Source organism: Zingiber officinale, chromosome 1A, assembly GCF_018446385.1.
Source record: "Zingiber officinale cultivar Zhangliang chromosome 1A, Zo_v1.1, whole genome shotgun sequence".
In the NCBI taxonomy this organism is placed as follows: domain Eukaryota; kingdom Viridiplantae; phylum Streptophyta; class Magnoliopsida; order Zingiberales; family Zingiberaceae; genus Zingiber; species Zingiber officinale.
Genome location: NC_055987.1, coordinates 166,456,783 through 166,479,142, shown reverse-complemented (window position 1 = coordinate 166,479,142; position 22,360 = coordinate 166,456,783). Strand labels below are relative to the sequence as shown.

General features: G+C 35.8%; 1 protein-coding gene across 1 annotated transcript; it reads right to left on the bottom strand.

The window, feature by feature from the left end:
* Nucleotides 1-2,682: 2,682 nt before the first annotated feature.
* LOC122038320 lies at nt 2,683-21,058 on the bottom strand. The gene is made up of 6 exons (XM_042598007.1): nt 20,923-21,058; nt 20,644-20,776; nt 20,166-20,269; nt 5,082-5,226; nt 4,862-5,002; nt 2,683-4,725 (listed from the first exon to the last, which is right to left on the bottom strand). The coding sequence occupies exons 1-6, from the start codon at nt 20,961-20,963 to the stop codon at nt 2,869-2,871; spliced, it is 2,421 nt and encodes an 806-aa protein (XP_042453941.1). The 5' UTR covers nt 20,964-21,058; the 3' UTR covers nt 2,683-2,868.
* Between the last annotated feature and the right edge of the window lie 1,302 nt (nt 21,059-22,360).

Here is a 22,360-nt window from a genome sequence, read left to right as displayed (position 1 = left end):
GTTTTGGTGGCCGACCCTTTTTCTCTCCTCTCCTCTTGTTGGCCGAAACTTATCTCTTGGTGGAGCTTTTGTTTGTGGCCGGATCAAGGAAGGAGAAGAAGGAGAGAAAGCAAGCCTCGTCTCTAGCATCCCTTGGAACATTGGTGGTGGCCGAAATTCTTTATCCTTGGAGGAGTTTATTATGGCCGAAATCTAGAAGGAAGGTGGAAAGGTGGTTCTCATCTCGGAAGATCGTTGCCCACACAATGTCCGAGGTTAGAAGAGGAATACGGTAGAAGATCAAGAGGTCTTTCTAAAAGGTATAACTAGTAATTTTTCTTTTCGCATCATACTAGTTATTTTTGGAAATAATACCAAATACAAGAGGCTTACGATTCTAGTATTTCGAATATGTTTTTCGATGTTGTGTTCTTTTGTTTTATTTATCCTTGTGATTTGATTGTTCTTTTCGATTAACCTAAAGTTATTTTAGGAAATTAAATATTAGCTTTCCATAAAAGGTTTTGTCTAGTCGGTGGTGGTTGCTCCCATATCCAAGAAGGCCGTGTGCCTCGCCACGTCAGTACTGGGAACCAATTATGGAAATTAATATTTAATGGAATTAATAACTTAAGGTGACTTGGGTCGAACGTGTTAAGTTCCGCAGGAGATCCAAGTCAAAATCTAAAAGAACAAATAGATTAAGTTTTGGATCAAACGTGTTAAGTTCCGCAGGCGATCCAAAATTTAATTTAAAAGAACACATGGTAGCTAGGAAAAAGTTCAGACCTTTGTACAAAATTTTTGTACAGTGGAACCTCTAGGTTTTCCGAGTAGCAACCAACAGCGACGATGGAGGAGAAGGGAGAAGTCGAGTCGAGAATCGCGTCGCAGGTGGAGGGGAAAGGAGAAGCCACGGGATTTAGGGCAAAAGCTGGGTTGTGCAATACGAAATGTTTTTTTTATTTCCTGTTTGTTCCACGTAGGAAGTGCTGAGTCATTCCTTGAGGTTTTCGTGCTCCATATTCCTTGAGCATATCATTTCTCTTTTCCGTCCTCCACCAGCAGAAGCTCGTCCTCTATTCCACGCGGCGAAGCTCCAAGCTCCTCCACGCCGTGAAGCTCCTCGAAGCTTCTCAAAGCCCTAAATCCCTCCACAAGTGACGGTGGAGGAGAAGGGAGAAGTCGAGCCGAGAATCGCGTCGCAGGTGGAGGGGAAAGGAGAAGCCGCGGGATTTAGGGCAAAAGCTGGGTTGTGCAATACGAAATGCTTTTTTTATTTCCTGTGATTTTCCACGTAGGAAGTGCTGAGTCATTCCTTGAGGTTTTCGTAAAAGGAATATGGAGCATGAAAACCTCAAGGAATGACTCATCACTTCCTACGTGGAAAAAATAGGAAATAAAAAAAGCATTTCGTATTGCACATCCCAGCTTTTGCCCTAAATCCCGCAGCTTCTCCTTTCCCCTCCACCTGCGATGCGATTCTCGACTCGACTTCTCCCTTCTCCTCCACCATCACTGCTTCTCCCTCTTCCTCCACCCACGACGACGGCCAACCGAACCCTAAGACGCCACCCCAGCAAAGCCCTAAAGCCGTCCTCCACAAGTGAAGCCCTAAAGCCGTCCTCCACCAGCAGAAGCTCATCCTCTACTCCACGCGGCAAAGCTCCAAGCTCATCCACGCTGTGAAGCTCCTCGAAGCTTCTCAAAGCCCTAAATCCCTCCACAAGCGATAGCGGAGGAGAAGGGAGAAGTCGAGCCGAGAATCGCGTCACAGGTGGAGGGGAAAGGAGAAGCCGCGGGATTTAAGGCAAAAGCTGGGTTGTGCAATACGAAATGTTTTTTTTTTTATTTCTTGTGTTTTTCCACGTAGGAAGTGTTGAGTCATTCCTTGAGGTTTTCGTGCTCCATATTCCTTGAGCATATCATTTCTCTTTTCCTTATGAAACCCAAGTGACCTTTGTTTTCACTATGTAGTGTTTTTTTTTCCCTTGATAAAATGGTACAGTTTGCTCTTAAATCTAGTGCCTAATTTGAAGCATCTTCTGCGTTTCAGGAGGCGGAGAAGCAAATATGTGACATAGTTGTATCAAAAGCCTTAGTTCCGAGGATCGACCGGCCCATGCGAATCGTGTGCTTTGGAAAATATACTTGACCTTGTTGAGATGAGCTGCCACCAGATACACAAGGAGACCATGGCTCACAAAGCTGCTCTGGAAGTCTAGTTTGATTTGTCAATTTATTAGATTCAAACAATCATAGAAGTAGATCGTGGTCTCCCCCTTCCACTCGGGGAGACTCTTTTTGGATGCAAATACGTGCTTGGTCAAACCCTATTAACGAGTAGATATATGTTTCTGCATGCTTTAATGCAAGTTTGAATCGATTGAATTGATCATTCCCACCACTTTGATTGCTGCCGCCCATTAGATTGTCTTACTTTCGTTCCATTCCTGAAAGAAGTCCGTTATGATTTCTATTATTTGAAGAAAAAAACAGCCTAGTAAAAAAGAGATTTTTTCTTCAATTAGCTTAACAAGTGTTTGTTAGCACAATTGTAAGAAGAAGAAAAATCGAGAATAAGAATCCCTCGTACGTTATAATTTACCAATGGGAATTTTAAAATACCAATCGAGCCACAGGATCATGTAGTTTAGTTTTTATTACCTCTGAATTATTTGTTTGCCGCCAAACGGGATCCTGATAGACGTATCCAAATGCTTACTAATCATAATCATCATTTACAAGAAAGCAAATAGAAAATCTGAAACTTCTAATACTGCATGGTGAATTTTAACAAATATTTGAAACAAAGCCAGATACTGCAGACTAGAAAATACTATGCATCTCAAATGAAAATCTTACACAAATGGTACTCCAAGGAAGGTCTCATAACTTCTTTAAGAAGGCAAAACGTGCAGCTAAGTCATCATATTCCGGTAGTTTGGGATGTACTCGTCTTCCATTAGGACTTCGCGAGTCTGGCTGTATTGATGCAGCTGGAGTAGGAACCTTAGAATCTCCAGGAGGTCTAACTGGCTCAGGTGACAGTGGTACTGCTCTTTCAATAGGCGCAGATACTCTTGGTCGTTCAGAACTGAGGACATGATCCCTCAGCGGAGTTCTGCTTCTCCTTGATTTGTGTTTTGGCGTTCCTTTTCTGCTATAATGAATCAAGAGCTTATCCATAATTTTGTCTTCATCATCGTACTCGTTGTAGATAGAAGCATTATGTCTGCCTCGGCTCATTTCAGACCTGCTTGGTGTTCTAACATCAAGTTTGTCATGCTCTATGGCAGTGCCCATCTCTTCATAAAACTCACTAGTTATACTAGAACTCTTCCATCCTGAATGCCTCCTTCGGTTATCCATCAGACCATCAAAATGTTCTCTTGCTTGTCTTGTTGTGGTCTTTTCCTTACTGTAGTAAGCACCATTTTTACTGAAATCCTTCCTGCCTCTGTGTCGGCTCTGGTTATTATCTAACTTTTCATCAATGGGTTCGCTTGGATGTGCATCTCTAGTGTTCTCATTATAGTACTCATTGTAGGTATTCCTTCTTGTATATCGTTTTTGGTTGTCCATCTCATTGTCGAAAGCTTTCCCATCATCATAGTAATAACCATAGTTATCAGCACCATATCTACTTTTGAATTGTTTTTGGATGTCCAATCCATCGTCAAAGGGTTCGAATGAATGTGTATTTCTGGACTTCCGCACACCATAGTAGTCCTCAACGGTGCTAGCACTCTTCCTGCTTGTTTGCCTTCTTCCTTCAGCCTTCTCACTTTCAATAAATTCTCTAGGGCGTCCATCATTATAGTAATCAGGATTAGCACCAGCAATAACATGCCTACTTTTGTGGTGTCTTCTATCGTCCGCTTGATCGTCAATAGGTTCATATTGATGTCTCTTTATTTTTTTTCCCTCATTGCAGTACTCACTGACGACACCAGAAGTTTGCCTGCTCTTATGTTTTCCTCTTCTTTCTCTTGGGGTTTCGGCTCTGTAGTTGTCATCATAGATGATCTGATCACTTATTTCAGTGAACACTCTATCATTGGCATTACTGACTGCTAAATGCTGTGACTTCCTGCACAAAGCAGTAGGCTTCATTTCCATATCGCCAATGATTCCATTCTGCTGGTCATCACAAGTGCCATAAGGTTTGGCAGGGCAAGCAAAACTCGGTTTTTCTATCATTTGATCAGCAGTAACAAAACTATTGACTTTTGGCTTTACATAAGGTGGAGGTAGCATTCTGGTTGTTCTACTTTTCTGATCCACAGATCCATTTGGATCTCTACCCTTTTCGGTATGACCCATCCATTCGACATGATCATTCTGTGAGCCATTTCGATTTCCACTATTCTCCATCACTCGGCTATTACTTTTGCTCCCATTTGATTTGCCGTACGAAGGGATAGTTGTTGGTTTCTCATTTGGAGATTTTGTGAAAACTCCTTGCTTCTCAGAGCCTCTTCGATCCTTCGCTACCTTATTGTACCAACTACCGACATTGTCATACTTCTGATTGCTTATTTGATTACCACATGAAGGAACCACCGAACTGGTCAGATATGGTTCGACATTTTCAATCTCATTAAACTCCATTTGCTTGTGCCGCCGCACAAAAGCCATACGTTCACGATTTTTTGTTGGTGAAGTCTCCTCCTTTCTGCCTTTATTGGGCACTAGTGGAGTTGCATCATCCACAGGATCCAGTGCAACTGTCTCAGGTTGTTCCTGAATTTAAGACAATAAACTCTTAGCCAATGTAATTCGGCTCAAAACAAATGTATTCAAGAAATGAAGGATAATGAATTAACAATATTTTCTTTTATAGAAACTCGAATTGAATACAGTATCTTTTGTGACTCACATATTTGGTTGCAGGAGAACTCGATAATTTATGCTCAAATGTCCAAGAATCCCATTTAACAGAGAACTCTTCTGCGATATTTTGCATCATACGCATCTTTTTTTCGTTGGGAAATGCCTTCTTTTGAATTTTCTCAACAAACTGGAAAACATCATTCTCTATGATGAGAAAAATCTGATAACAACAATAAAGTAATTAGAAAAGGTCATGCGACAATCACCTGAGCATTCACAAATGGTTCCATATGACTCCCATATCGATCTGTAAACATACGCCTAAGATCACATAGTTCTGGCAAATCAGAGAATCTAGCCGCTGCAAAAATAAGAGTTGACACTGCTTCCATTGCACCTTGAGGGCATTCTCTATTTAGGAAAGCACAATTAGATCATCACATAAATGAAAGGCATTCTCTATTTAGGAAAGCACAATTAGATCATCACATAAATGAAAGGCATTCTCTATGAAGGAAAGCACAATTAGATCATCATGTAGATGAAAGGCATAGAGTAGCAAGAAAAATCCTTCACTTGAAATGTTTACTTTAGTAAATTCTCATGTGTGTGACTAGGTGGATCTCTTTAGAGTTGTTTGATGAGCTGGCCCAACCAAAAACCTTATCTGGTGGTGGGCTTGCCCACCATCTTGGTGGACTGGGAAATCTCCAACATGGCCCAATTCAAGATGGATTAAATCATGTCTAATGATTGCAGAAGCAAATAACTCACGTAAAATCTTTTGGTCTATTTCTTAGACCTCATCTTCCCATCTTAATCAAAAAACATGTGTCCTACATCAAGGAACTTCAATTTGTCACAAGTTTTAAGACAACGCCACAATGTAAAAGTCCCATAATGTTACTCCATATTTATACTGTTTTTTAATCCATTACATTTAATTTTATCTATGTCTATCAATCCCTTTGATTTTCTTAAAATGCATCTAAATATAAGAAGTTTATCTAAACCTTTTAGTTGATCCCTCATCGTAATTAGTTAATAGTTTGATTTTGAGAAGTAGAGTTTATTTCAAAACCAATCTGTAATTAAAAAAAAAAGTTTCAATTTTAGAAAAAAATCAATTGAATACAAAAAATAATTGAATAAATGACTATAAAAATGCCAAAAGGTTTTGTTATGCATCTAGTAATGACAACATTAAAAGTTACTCTTCCAAATAAACCAATTATTGAATAAAGGACCATAACACAAATCTTGTAAATATTTTTTACTCTAGCTTTATTAGATACCTCTTATGCTTCAAGATGCAACATTAGAAGGGAGATGGGCAAAAATCAGAATAGTACATGCCGCATTAAAGTGTAAGCAGTGGGCCAGCAATACCATTGGTGGGCGCTAGCGGCGTCTGGTGACTAGTACGTTGTGGTGCATACTACAAAGAAGTGACAACTGAAAAGAGAGGCAAAATCGGCTAATCACATAGAAGGGAAAAGAATTAGGGTCGTGGCTTTTAATGGGTTGACCCATTTAGGCCTGCTTTTAAATGGGTTGATAAAAACCCAACTCGCTTAACTTGTTTGGCACTTCGGCAGGGCGGGATGGGCCAATCTAAAATGATGACTCTACTTAAAATAACCTTCAAGTCAAAATCCCCCCTGTTTCGCTGTTCGGCTATTATTTTCTCTCAAGACTCAAAGGCTCAAAGTTCTAATTCTTTTCTATTTTCTACGACTAGCCGACTCTGTATCTCTTCTCAATTATCACTTCTTTGCAGTCCGCACCACATGCTTGCACTTTAATTCGGTATGTACTATTCTGAATTTTGCTCATCCCTTTTTACACTAGTTACCATCGATGAATCTCAAATTTCAAGACAAGAACCTTCCTCAAAACCCAACATATTAAATGTAATGTTGCATCTTGAAGTATAAGAGGGCTCCAATTAAGCTAAAGTAAAAAGTATTTATAAGATTTGTGTTATTGTTCTTTATTCAATAATTGGTTTATTTGAAAGAGCAACTTTTAATGTTGTCATTACTAGATGCATAACAAAATATTTTGGCATTTTTATGGTCCTTTATTCAATCATTTTTTTTATGTTTGATTGAATCTGTCTGAAACTAAAACCTATTTTTTCCTTTTTTTATTAGAGATTGGTTTTGAAATGAATTTTGTTTCTTAAAGTTAAACTATTAATTTAGATGAATTGGAAAGTACTAAGAATGATGTGGGGTCAACTAAAAGGTCTAGAGAAACCTATGATATTTGGATACATTTTAAGAAAATCAAAGGAATTAATAGACATAGTATAGATAAAACTAAATGTAATGGATGTAAAAAACAGTATAAATATGGAGGTAACATTATGGGATTTCTACATTGTGGCGTCATCTTAAAACTTGTGACAAATTGAAGTTCCATGATGTATGACAGATGCTTCTTGATCAAGATGGGAAGATGAGGTACTCCGTCTTTTTCACTCTTCACTTGAAGGATAATATTTATAATTCTTGTCATTGAATTGAAGAGAAACAAAACCTTTTTTTATATCTGATGGTACTAGTATAAATGTTACCAACTGCTCGTACACATCCTTCAAACTTCTTCATCCTAGTCTCTAAACATTGAACATAATTAACCTACTATCTAATTTTATTCAAAGTTAGAATAGTGATTTTCAAACCTTCTTGGACAATTGGATTCAAAATATGAGCAGAACAACAAATATAAAAAAACTCATCGTCACACAATAAACTATCATGCAAAGAGAGTTGTTTTTTCAAATGAACTTGCATGTTGAATAACTAGATGCATTAATGTCAAAGAGATTTATTTTTCTTCAATTCCCCATTCCTTCAAAAATTCAAACAATTTTGCAACTAATTTAACTCAAGACATATAAGAAAAACCAAGTATTAGACTATTCAATTTTCAATTATTATCAACAAATGGACAGTTAAGCAATATAACCCTTACTAGTGTACACTTGAAGCTAAACAAACTCTATTTTGAATAGTAGCCAAAATATACTTAAATTTTTTTTTCTCCCTTGAGTATATTTGGTTAATATCAGAAACAAAAGTATTTCTAGAAATACAAGCAACATCAGTATTTACGTACTTCATCCAACCTCTAATACCATCATATTCAACAAATGAAAATGATAAATAACTCACGTAAAATCTTTTGGTCTATTTTCTTAGACTTCGTCTTCCCATCTTGATCAAGAAGTATTTGTCTTACATCAAGAAACTTCAATTTGTCACAAGTTTTAAGATGACGCCACAATGTAGAAGTCCCATAATGTTACCTCTATATTTATACTATTTTTTAATCCATTACATTTAGTTTTATCTATGTCTATCAATCCCTTTGATTTTCTTAAAATGCATCTAAATATACGAAGTTTCTCTAAACCTTTTAGTTGACCCCTCGTCGTACTTAGTTAATAGTTTGATTTTGAGAAGAAGAGTTTATTTCAAAACCAATCTGTAATTAAAAAAAAGTTTCAATTTCAAAAAAAATCAATTGAATACAAAAAAATAATTGAATAAATGACTATAAAAATGCCAAAAGGTTTTGTTATGCATCTAGTAATGACAACATTAAAAGTTACTCTTTCAAATAAATTAATTATTGAATAAAGGACCATAACACAAATCTTGTAAATATTTTTTACTTTAGCTTTATTAGACACCTCTTATGATTCAAGATGCAACATTAGAAGGGAGATGTGCAAAAATCAGAATAGTACATGCTGCATTAAAGTGTAAGCAATGGGCCAGCAATACCATTAGTGGGTGCCAAGAGACGTTTGGTGACTAGTACGTTGTGGTGCATACTACAAAGAAGTGACAACTGAAAAGAGAGGCAAAATCGGCTAATCGCATAGAAGGGAAAAGAATTAGGATCGTGGGTTTTAAATGGGTTGGCCGATTTAGGCTTGCTTTTAAATGGGTTGATAAAAACTCAACTCGCTTAACTTGTTTGGCACTTTGGCAGGGCGGGATGGGCCAATCTAAAATGACGACTCTACTTAAAATGACCTTCAAGTCAAAATCTCCCTTGTTCCGCTGTTCGGTTATTATTTTCTCTCAAAACTCAAAGGCTCAAAATCCTAATTCTTTTCTGTTTTCTCCGACTAGTCGACGCTGTATCTCTTCTCAATTATCACTTCTTTGCCGTCTACACCACATGACACAAGTCACCACCACACGCTACCATTACCCACCAGTGGCCCATCTCAACACTGTCGACGTGTTGCTTGCACTTTAATTTGGTATCTACTATTCTGAATTTTGCTCATCCCTTTTTACACTAGTTACCATAGATGAATCTCAAATTTCAAGACAAGAACCTTCCTCAAAACCCAACATATTAAATGTAATGTGTTGGGGTTGTAAGGTTGCAAACATAGTCCAACATTGAAAACACATGGGAAAGATCATGGGTTTATAAGAGAAAAGATATCTTTATTGGTATGAGGCCTTTTGGGGAGAGCCCAAGAGCAAAATCATGAGGGCTTAGGCCCAAAGTGGACAATATCATACCATTGTGGAGATATCTAAATTCTTTTTGATCCAACAATTGGTATCAGAGCCTCGTTAGCTCTGAAATTACTTAACCGTTTTTCAAAGCACCTTTTTAAAACTTTTCTTTCATTTATTTATTTTTTGAATTTTCTTTCATTCTCTTTTTCCCGCACTACTAATCCCAAGACGAAAGTCTTGGAAATATTTTTCTTTTAATTCTTTGATTGCAAGAATGCCAATGTCATATCAAGAAGGGCGAAGTATCTATGACCCTCCACCGTACGATCAAGTCTATTTCAATTCCCGGAGGCAAATGATGGAATGCTTCGTTGGAAGCAACAATATCGACAACTGGATCGTACTGAGACAACCTTCTCAAAACTCAGAAGCAAAAACAAAGGTAATAGACATTTTAATTAATATTTTGCCTAATAATGTTTTGTGTCAATTAGAAGATTACAAGAACGCATTCGAAATGTGGACCAAATTGATCGAGCTTCACGAGACTCCGTCGAGGCTAGAAGATCAAGACGAAAGTGAGTTCGAATCCGAGTCCGAATCTGAAAAGCTACCCTCAGAGCCAGATCTAGAAGAACAAGACCAAATCAACTTCATCGCACTAGTGGTTGAGGAGGAGGCTGATGGATCCGAACTCAAGTCAGAACAAGTGTCCAAATCCAAACCTGAGTCCAACCAAATGCACGAGCCTGAATCTGAAATGGCAATGGTCAAGGGGGAGAATCCTAATGAGGATTCAGAAGGTAAAATTGTCAATTCTAAATTCAAGGTCCATATAACATGTTTTAAATGCAGTGAAAAAGGACACTATAAAAGTAAATGCCCGATGAATCGATCTGCACAACTAGAGGCAAAGAAGGAACTGATGCCTAAAGTCCGGAAAACGAAAGACCACATCGAATGTTTCAAGTGTAAAAAGACGGGACACTACAAATCTCAATGCCCAGAAACAAGATCCAAGGATCCAGGGGGAGAAATTAAGGTAAAACAATTTATGTTACATGAAAAATTGTATGCTTTAGATCCTTCTTGTTTGAATTGTACTATGAAATTAAAAATGCATGAAAATCCTACATTAACATTACTTAACATTACTTACAAATAAAACTAAAATTGAACAAAACAACCTAAACCTTAATCAAGACCCAGATCTAGTTAATCAAAATTTATTTATTCAAGATAATTTGAATTTAAATCAAAATAATAATAATCTAAAATTAACTAACAATAAAGAAAATTTAACTAAAAATTTAAAAAATAAAAACTAAACTATAAATTAAATACAAAATCAAATTTTAGAAAACTAGAAAAACTAAATAATGTTTTAAAAAATAAAATTGATAAATTAGAAAACATTATTAATAATTTTATCAACTCACAAAATCTAGATTTAAGTTATAAATCAAAACCAAATCTAAAACAAAATTTCCACAAAACAAATTATAATCATGTACCCTCCAACTAGGTCTTTCTTGGTTGAGTAAACATCCTGCACACTCAGTCAACTTGTTAGATTACATGACTTAACTTGAACCTTTGACAACATCAAAACTTAGGTTTGATTCTGGTGCAACTTGTACCAACAATCTCCTCCTTTTTGATATTTGACAACCAAGGTTCGAAGTTAAGTTAAAATAAGCAAAAATTAAATAGACAAGCATCAAAAATTAATTCTCCCCCTAAGTTAAACAACTCCCCCTGAATTCACTATCTCTCCCCCTTTGACACACATCAAAAAATAGGGGAAGACAAACAAACCAAGAATCAAGTAATAGTAAGATTTATTTAATAAAAACAATAATTTTGAAACTGTGAAAAAGTTAACACTGTCTAAAAATATAACAAGTTTTATAAAGAGAGTTAACCTTTTGTTTGTAAAAAAATTTCAAGGTTATAGTAATTTTTAAAAGGTTACCAAGTTATAGAAAGTGTTAAAAATCAAACACTTAAAAGGTTAACCTTTTAAGGAATGAAAAAATGATTTGAAGATAAGTGTTAAAAATCAAACAAAACATTTGAAAACACATCACAGAAAAATAAAAATTTTCTGAAAACGTTTTAAAAAATAAAGATAATAATTTTGAACACTTAAAAAATTTCGAAACATAAAAAGTGTTTGAAAAAGTTTTTCAAATACATTTTTTCTAAAGATTTTACTAACTATTTTTGAAAATAACTCCCCCTAAAATTGATATTTATCCTAAAAGTCCAAGCATGGTTAGGCAAACTAAAAAAATCCTTATGATGAAATGTCCAAGGCTAACTACCACAAGATAGTAGCTATTGACTCAGGTTGGTCAATTTGAGTGTATAGGACTAACTAGGTTTTTAGTAGCTAGTTAACTCAAATTGATTCATGTATGTTGTTTAAAGCTCAGATTTATAGCGATGCACTGACATAAGCATCTGAAATCTTAGGCTAGGTCCTAAGCATCTCACCCATTCTAAGTTATCAAGCAAGGGATCCTACTGTGCTTGTGAGATGCTGGCTCCTAGAACTATAGGAACATGCAGTTCTACAGTAGAACCTAGGCTACTCTAGAAAATTAAAATATTTTGAAAGAGTTTTGAAAACCAAAATTTTGGAGGGATTTTTACAAAAATAATTTTGGAAAAATAAACTAAGTAATAATTTTCAAAAATAAAAGAACCTATTCTATAAAATTTACCAAAAGACATTAGTAACTGAAAAGTACTTAAGATCAAACTTAGTCATAATCCAAGTCAATAGATACAATAAGTTATAAGTAATAAATCCTAAAATCACTCCTCCTCATCCTCATCATATCGAAAATAGTCAAACATTCTCCACTGCTCCTTTTCTAAAGCATCAGTACGATCCATCATCTCTTAACAAAAATTTGCAATTTGACCCTGAAGAGAGCTGTACTATCATCCAGCTTTGTCTCTAAGGTGTTAAATCGACTAAAAATATCATCACGAATACGAGTAAAAATGTCACTAGGCGGAGGAAGTGGTGCATATGAACTGTTCTGAGCAAAGTCAAAGTAAGGTGTCATGGCAAATCCTGAATCAATAAATACCGGAGGAGGCACAGAGACTGGAATCGGATCATCTTCGGCAATAGGTTCCTCGATAGCCGATTGAACGTAATGTGGATGAGTCCGTTTATACACAAGGCATGCGACGCTAGTCTTAATCCCAGCCAAAGACAACTGCTTAATACCAACAAGATCGAAATCAGATAACTCAATTAGTTCACCACGGTGAACTCCGACCCCTAAAGTATACCGAGTCAGATCAAAGTTTAAATGCAATACGATAGTAACAATCCTAAAGTCTTCTGTCGGCATGCTTATAATCTCGTGAACTTGATCATCATCACTATAAGACTAGAGTAGCCACCAGAGAGATGTTGTTTGATCTAGATATGTTTCTTCGATTTCTACGGATCCGACCCTCGATGAACCGTATATTTTTTAGTGCTTCTCATCCAGATCCATTACCTGCTCCATTTTCACATCTTACTCTTGATCTTATGTATGTCGACTTCTTTGAGGGGCCACGTCCTAAAAAGATGTCTACTTTACCCCTTAGTCCGACAGACAATGTTTTTTATAAGATGGTTGTTTCTTGCATTCATCCCCTATCATCTAGAGATCAGGGTGTTTTACGACCAGTTCATTTTTTTTCTGATGTATGCATTGCGACATAGACTAGATTTTGACTTAGGATACTGGGTATTCCGATCCATCATCTATTATTCGGGGTACAACACCTCGAATAAAGTTTATATGATCCAGTGTCATGTTCTCACTGCCTATATTGCCTCTTTAGGGGTCGGAGTTCACCGTGGTGAACTAATTGAGTTATCTGATTTCGATTTTGTTGGTATTAGGCAGTTGTCTTTGGCTGGGATTAAGACTAGCGCCGAAGGCCTTGTGTATAAACGGACTCATCCACATTACGTTCAACCGGCTATCGAGGAACCTATTGCCGAAGATGATCCAGTCTCTGTGCCTCCTCCGGTATTTATTGATCCAGGATTTGCCATGACACCTTACTTTGACTTTACTCAGAGCAGTTCATATGTACCACCTCCTCCGCCTAGTGACTTTTTTACCCATCTTCGTGATGATATTTTTAGTCGATTTAACTCCTTAGAGACAAAGATGGATGATCAATACAGCTCTCTTCAGGGTCAAATTGCAGATTTTCATCAAGAGATGATGGATCGTACTGATGCTTTAGAAAAGGAACAGCGGAGGATGTTTGACTATTTTCGAGATGATGAGGATGAGGAGGAGTGATTTTAGGATTTATTACTTATAACTTGTATCTATTGACTTGGATTATGACTAAGTTTGGTCTTAAGTACTTTTCAGTTACTAATGTCTTTTGGTAAATTTTATAGAATAGGTTCTTTTCTTTTTGAAAATTATTACTTATTTTATTTTTCCAAAATTATTTTTGTAAAAATCCCTCCTTCAAAATTTTGGTTTTCAAAATATTTTAATTTTCTAGAGTAGCCTAGGTTCTACCGTAGAATTGCATGTTCCTATAGTTCTAGGAGCCAGCATCTCACAAGCACAGTAGGATCCCTTGCTTGATAACTTAGACTGGGTGAGATGCTTAAGACCTAGCCTAAGATTTCAGATGCTTATGTCAGTGCATTGCTATAAATCTGGGCTTTAAACAACATACATGAATCAATTTGAGTTAACTAGCTAGTAAAAACCTAGTTAGTCCTAAACACTCAAATTGACCAACCTGAGTCAATAGTTACTATCTTGTGGTAGTTAGCCTTGTACAACAGTTGAACATTTCATCATAAGGATTTTTTTTTCCTTAGTTTGCCTAACCATGCTTGGACTTTTAGGATAAATATCAATTTTAGGGGGAGCTATTTTCAAAAATAGTTAGTAAAATCTTTACAAAAAAAATAATATCATTATTTTTCTGTGATATGTTTTCAAATGTTTTGTTTGATTTTTAACACTTATCTTCAAATCATTTTTTCATTCCTTAAAAGGTCTTTCTATAACTTGGTAACCTTTTAAAAAATTACTATAACCTTGAAATTTTTTTTACACTGAGTTGTTAGTGAAATTCTTTTACAAACAAAAGGTTAACTCTCTTTATAAAACTTGTTATATTTTTAAACAGTGTTAACTTTTTCACAGTTTCAAAATTATTGGTTTTATTAAATAAATCTTACTATTACTTGATTCTTGGTTTGTATGTCTTTCCCTATTTTTTGATGTGTGTCAAAGGGGAAGAGATAGTGAATTCAAGGGGAGTTGTTTAACTCAGGGGGAGAATTAAAAATTAAATTGCTTGTCTATTTAATTTTTGCTTATTTTAACTTAACTTCGAACCTTGGTTGGCAAACATCAAAAAGGGGGAGATTGTTGGTGCAAGTTGCACCAGAATCAAACCTAAGTTTTGATGTTGTCAAAGGTTCAAGTTAAGTCTTGTTATGATCTAACAAGTTGACTGAGTGTGCAAGCTGTTTACTCAACCAAGAAAAAGACCTAGTTGGAGGCTAGGCAGGAGAAATCTTAGCAGATCGCGGAACCCAGGTGCAAGTCCAAGTGGGTCGAGGGAACCCGATGCTTGGCGGTGCGATCGAGAGGTCTGGAGGACCAAAGATCAAAGGAAAAGTCTTGACGAGCCGATCAAAGCTAAGTGAAAAGTTCAAACTAGATCTGGAGGATCTAAGTTTGGCAGGTAGGTTGAGGTAAACAACTGGAGGAGCGACAGTGAGGTCGGGTTCCCGAAGGGGACAACCTTAGGTCGCTGATCCAACTGAAGAAACCGGGAAGGTTTCTAAGTTGAGATCAAGACAGGTCTACTGTCTTTTATATATTACTCATGCATTATAATATTATTACTGTGCTAACATCTGTCTTGTAGGAGTTTCTTTCTGACACTGTTTTGTAGGGCCGGCTAGATCGGTCGACCGAACCGGAGAATCGGTCGACCGAACAAGAAGAATTCAAAACCAGTTTTCCAATCAGACCAGAACAACCCGAGTCAGATCAAAGTTTGATCGGTCGACCGGACCTTATGATCGGTCGACCGAACCCTGATGACTCAGCACAGACAACAACTATCAGAGTAGAAGGAAACTATATTGATCGGTCGACCGAACCCATTGATCGGTCGACCGATCCAATCAACATTAAAGGCGCATTAAATAAAGATCTCGGCAGATTTCGACAAATAGGGAAAGAGCTTGTTCGGTCGACCGAAAAGATGAATCGGTCGACCGAAAAGATGAATCAGTCGACCGAACCATTAAAGACCAGTTAATGCAGAATATCGAGCCAGCGTCAGACTTCGACCAGGAAGGAGGGAAGCGTGTTCAGTCGACCGAACAGGGGGATCGGTCGACCGAACGTCCAGTACACCTATAAAAGGAGGATCGAAGTCTGAGGTTGAATACTACTGACTATTGATCATCTCAAAGTTCTTCTCTACAAACGGATAGTGCTACAAGTCATCATCAGCTGTGCAAACTACTCCGTCCGGAAATACCGACCGTGCTTCAACCTTCAATTAGTACTGTCGGTATACTTTACTCGTATTGCATTTAAATACAAATAATATAGTAGGATTGTTACTATCTTATATTTTTGTATCTGTACGATCTGCTTCTTTCCGAAGGATTTCAAAAAGAAGAGTTATAGTGATTGCCCATCGGTGTGGTCAAGGACCGCGGACTTTCGAGTAGGAGTCGAGCTAGGCTCCGAACGAAGTAAAAGAATTTGTCTATTTTTTATTTTCCGCTGCACAATTCTGATTTTAAAGTTAAAGAAAAGTTTTAAAAAGAGCGCGATATTCACCCCCCCCCTCTATCGCTCGCATCCGATCTATCAATTGGTATCAGAGCCCGTACTGCCAAAAGGTTTAACCGCCGACTGTGCATAAGAGTTATGGTCTGATTGAGCCATGTGGGTACAATATTGACCTCGAACAAAGAAAGTCGGGGCTCCTATGTTTGGATCAAGAGGACCAGACACCAGGCAGGAAGTCCTAGTTGCGGCTAGGCAAGGAAGTCCTAGTAGGTCGGGTGGACCGAGGGGCAGCAAGACCTGGTAGGTCGAGGATCGGACGTGGAAAGCCTGTAGTCCTTTGTTTGAAGGGGGGATTGTTGGGGTTGTAAGGTTGCAAACATAGTCCCACATTGAAAACAGATGGGAAAGATCATGAATTTATAAGAGAAAAGATATCTCCATTGGTATGAGGCCTTTTGGAGAGAGCCCAAGAGCAAAACCATGAGGGCTTAGGCCCAAAGTGGACAATATCATACCATTGTGGAGATATCTAAATTTTTTTCGATCCAACATAATGTTGCATCTTGAAGTATAAGAGGGCTCCAATAAAGCTAAAGTAAAAAAGTATTTACAAGATTTGTGTTATTGTTCTTTATTCAATAATTGGTTTATTTGAAAGAGCAACTTTTAATGTTGTCATTACTAGATGCATAACAAAATATTTTGGCATTTTTATGGTCCTTTATTCAATCATTTTTTTATGTTTGATTGATTTTGTCTGAAACTGAAACCTATTTTTTCCCTTTTTTATTAGAGATTGGTTTTGAAATGAATTTTGTTTCTCAAAATCAAACTATTAATTTAGATGAATTGGAAAGTACTAAGAACGATGAAGGGTCAACTAAAAGAGAAACCTCTGATATTTGGATACATTTTAAGAAAATCAAAGGAATTAATAGACATAGTATAGATAAAACTAAATGTAATGGAGGTAAAAACAGTATAAATATGGAGGTAACATTATGAGACTTCTACATTGTGGCGTCATCTTAAAACTTGTGACAAATTGAAGTTCCATGATGTAGGATAAATGCTTCTTGATCAAGATGGGAAGATGAGGTCTAAGAAAATAGACCAAAAGATTTTACGTGAGTATACTAGCTTCTGCAATCATTAAACATGATTTATCATTTTCATTTGTTGAGTATGATGGTATTAGAGCTTCGATGAAGTGCGTAAATACTGATGTTGCTTGTATTCTAGAAATATTCTTGTTTCCGATATTAACCAAATCTATTCAAGGGAGAAAAAAACTTAAGTATGTTTTGGCTACTATTCAAAATAGAGTTTGTTTAGCTTCAGGTGTGCACTAGTGAAGGTTATATTTACTTGACTGCCCATTTGTTAATAATGATTGAAAATTCAATCGTTTAATACTTAGTTTTTCTCATATGCCATCCCCACACTCAAGAGTTAAATTAATTGAAAAATTGTTTGCATTTTCTAAGGAACGGGGGATTACAAAAAAGTTCTCTTTGATATTAATGCATCTACTAATGACAACATGCAAGTTCATTTGAAAGAGCAACTCTTTTTATGTGACAATTTATTGTGTGACGATGAGTTTTTTCATATTCATTGCTCTGCTCATATATTGAATCTAATTGTCCAAAAAGGTTTGAAAATCGCTATTATAGCTTTGAATAAAATTAGAGAGTCGGTCAAGTATGTTCAAGGTTCAAAGACTAGGATGAAGAAGTTTGACAAATGTGCATAGGCAATTGGTAACATTGATACTAGTATTGACATGAAATTAGATGTGTCTACTAGTTGTAACTCAGCATATGTAATGTTGGATAGTGCCATCAAATATAAAAAAGCTTTTGCTTCTCTTCAATTCAATGACAATAATTATAAATATGGTCCTTCAAGTGAAGAGTGGAAAAGAGAAAAAATATATGAACTACCAATTTGATCTCTAGTTCTTCTTATCCTACATCAAATTTGTATTTTATGCAGGTCTGGATGATTGAAGTTTTGTTAAAGGAACACTTATTAAATGAATATGAGGATAAGCTATATGTGTAAAAGAATGATGGAGAAGTTTGACAAGTATTGGACTAAATATAGCATGGTGCTTGTTGATCGATGAATAAAGCTTTTGATGTTGCAATTTTTTTATTCTAAGGTTGAAAGTGATTGTGTTAAATGCCAAGAAAATTGTACAAGCTTTTTGACTAATATTCTAATACTAAAAAGACTAAGTTCTTCACAACCACAATCTTCTTCTACCACACATACACCTCAGCAAAGTGTAGGAGTTTAACAAAATCTTTGATGATGTAAGTACTCTAATTTTTTTTCCTATATTCTCTAATTGATTTATATTTTCTTGTCACTACTATTCCAATTAATGTAGGAAATGATGACATATTACAAGTGCTAGAAAATCTCAATTGGAACTCTATTTGGAGAAGCCAAAACTTGAATTTGCATATTATCAAGATTTAGATGTTTTGGAGCATTGGAAGAATCAAAAGCATCGGTATTGTTCTTGAAGTGCATGTGATGTTTTGGCTTTTTCCATTGGTGCTCATGTGCTTACCAAGTATAGAAGTTGCACTCTTCTTGAAAAAGTGCAAGCTCTTATTTGCACTCGCAATTGGTTACATGGTTATGCTATTCGTAATTTTGTTTACAAATTTTTAGTTATGTTCTTGACTTAGTTAATATATTAGTTTATTGTGATTTTATTTTTAATTACCTTCATCTTTGTGTATTTTATATGTAGATAAAGGTAGTGAAGACAGTGTAACTATTAAAACAACGTTGTCCAAGCATAGATCAAATGATGTAGAGAAAGAGAAAGGAGATTGAGGAGAAGAATTTGATATGAATGATGTTATGATTGATGAAATTATAAAACATTGTATTATTTGTTTAGTTTCATAAATTTCATTGAACTTTCTACTTTATGAACTCTAATTTTTAATTACTTTCTTGAACTATTTGGTTATGTAATAAATGATATGTGGACTATTGTTTGGTGTGGATTATGAATTTTGGTGATCATTTACATGTATTGCTTGAATGGATTATGGATTATGGATTATGGATTACGGTGATATATGTTTTAAGTGAAAGTTGTGATTTTTTTTATGTCAATTGCTTGACTAATATGTATAAGTGTGAATTCAAGAATTAAAAATTTTATTGGGGATTTTTTAGAAATGTTTATTTATTAAATGATCAAATTCCATGAATTATATATATATATATATAAATATATATATAACCCGCAACCCACCATGGGTTGAGTGGGTTGGAAATTTCCAAGTCTGCTAGGATGATAGGTCAGCCCACCCTACCTCACTAGATGAAGGATTTTGGCTAATCGACCCGCCCCACCATGGGCCGACCTGACTCTAGTTTTAAGTTTTGGAAAAAAAAAATCCTTCTCAGTTTGCTAGCCAACTTGAGTCCACCACAGGCCAGTCTGGACCATACCTCACGCGGGCTAGCCAGTTTAGGCTCGTTTTTAAATGGGTTGATAAAATTTCAACCCACTTAAATTGTTGGACGGGCCAACTCAACTGACCAAACCCAAATTGACAGCTCTAGATTTTTTCATTTATGATCCTAATTAGATTTCTGCTTTTGCTAAACAAAAATAAAGAATCCAAAAATCTCATAGGAATAGCGAGACTAGTCATGAAGTAAAGGCTGATTAATCCATGAATTATGCTCAAGAACAAATATGATATGACTTCAAGGATGTCATCTTCAAGAGCTTCAAAGATGATCCTCACGAAAGCTTCCAGTTAAATCCTCAGATTTAAAATCTCATATAATATTCTTTTGAATTTGTGCTTGTAAATGAACCATTCTTCTCATACTATATGCATTGCAGATGAATTGAAAAAAATAGATAACCATACAAGTAAACTCTTCATCCACTTTGAATTAGTATACCCAACAATCTATCATAAGAAAGAGAACTATTTATCAATGTTGATGATCCTAGATAACAACTAAAATAGATTTATCTTGGTACCTCAGCTTTTGTAGGGTTGGAAGCTGATTCAAGACAACCTCACAAAACCGATTAATCATTTCATAGCAAGATGCTCGGTTTATATCACATATGAGTGCATCCATCTGTTTCGCGCAGTAGGAGAAGAAATAATCAACACAAAACAAGAAAAACTCAAACAAATTCATCTAAAATTATTCACCAAAAAATTGGCAGATTTTGAGCAGTGAAACCCTAGTAATTCCATTATTTTGAAAATCACTTCCACCAAGCACAGTGAAAAGAAAAACGCAACCAACTCAGTTAAAACCACTACTGAACCATCATTTCCAATAGACGATAAAACAACTTCCATCAAGCACAGTGAAAATTTTGCATCTTGTTTAGCAGAAAAAATGCGACCGACTAAGCAAAAAAGCAACTAATACCCCAATTCCAAAAGACGAGAGGAAGATGCTGATCAAGGAAAAGATGAAAACGAAACTTGGAAGAGGCATACCCTGGCGAAGGCATTAGACTCGTGTCCGGCGGCAAGGAGGTCGGCGACGTCCTTCTTGAGTAGCCTCACCGTGGCCTGCTTCTTCTTCACGATCGCGTCCATACGCAGCCTTATACGCTTCACCGCGTGCTTGCTGCGATCAAGCGTGGCCAACATTGCACGAACAAATGCCAAATCAACCATCAAATAAATCTCTTTTTTGATCGGAAAGAAAAATGAGCCAGAGCAACCGTATCGCCCAAAATAAGAGGAAGAAAAGAACAGGAGACACAAGATTACCATCCGACGGAGAATTTGCCGCCCACTAAGCAATCAAACATCTTTCGATCTCTGATGATCGCAATCCAAGGAGATATTGGGAGAGGCGCACTCCCTTAGAGAAGGTAGTGGAGCAAGCGAAGAATAGAAACCGAAAATGGACAGCTCAAAGTGCTGCTGCTGCCGCTATTTCTACCCGTCCATGTGTAATTTCCAATTTTACCCTTGACAACGTCAATGTTTAAATAATATTTTTATATTCCAAAATATTCCAATAAATATCATTTTTTAAACTAAAATATCCTTCATTCTAAAAAGTAAAATAATTTAACTAAAATGTATTTTTCATTATATATATAATTTTTCAAAAAAACACATATAAAATTAATGGATTTCATCTATTTAAATGAAACGACTCGACTACTCAAATAAAATAATTTAACTTATTTAATTAGTTAAAGTAAATTAGACTCTAAATTCTTTTCCCACCAAGGGTTAATTAAAGGATAAAATATAATTTAATGAAGAATAGGAGGAGAGCAATGAAACGGTTGGAAACTCCCAGTGGCGAAGCGAAATTTTCAATAATTTATTATGCATAGTGCAAAAAACAACAGGCCAATAAAGTTAGTGTTTTAGTGGACCAACGCACTGACTCTCTAACGTTCAAATTATCGACCGTTTGTTTTTGAACCGAACCATGGTCTCCGAATAACGGGCCGGTCGAACAGAAATCATGCAGACCTGGACCATCTGTCTTGTCTCCAACAATCACCATTACAATTCCAGCAAACAGTTTTTTTTTCTTTCTATTTTTTAATTCAATTTAAACTTCTTTTTAATCAATTTATACTCTCTTAACCATCCACTATTTTTAAAACTAAAAACTGACTAACATTTATTCTTATTTTCTTGGTAAATATATTTAAAATTATCCATTATTTATGAGAATCACAAACATTTAATTGGAAAAAGAAAAAACTATTAATACTTAAGGGTCATCTTGCAATAATTTAAAGGGTAATTTGGAAATTTAAAAGCTTTAAGGATCAAATTATAATATTACTAAATCCTAAATGTAAAATTCTAATGTTATTAGTTAATAAAGTATGGAAAAGACAAAAAAAAATTACATAAAGTTCTAAATTGTAATAATTAAGAGTGAAGTTATGAATTGCGGGTCAGATTGTATTTTTCAACTAAAGATTTATACAGTTACGAAGGGTACAATGTAAATAAAATGCTGTTAAGGACTAAATTACAATACCTAAACAGCTTGCTGTTGCGGGTTTCTTTTTTTCCATGGCTTATTGAAGAATAAAAGAAACATCAGACTTTTAAAGTATACGAACATGTGAATAATCTATTTGAAAATTGAAACTAGTTAGTTTAGCTTTCTATAAAGTATTTTCATCAATAAATAAATGATAATATAGATTTTTTTTTAATCTTGAGCAAA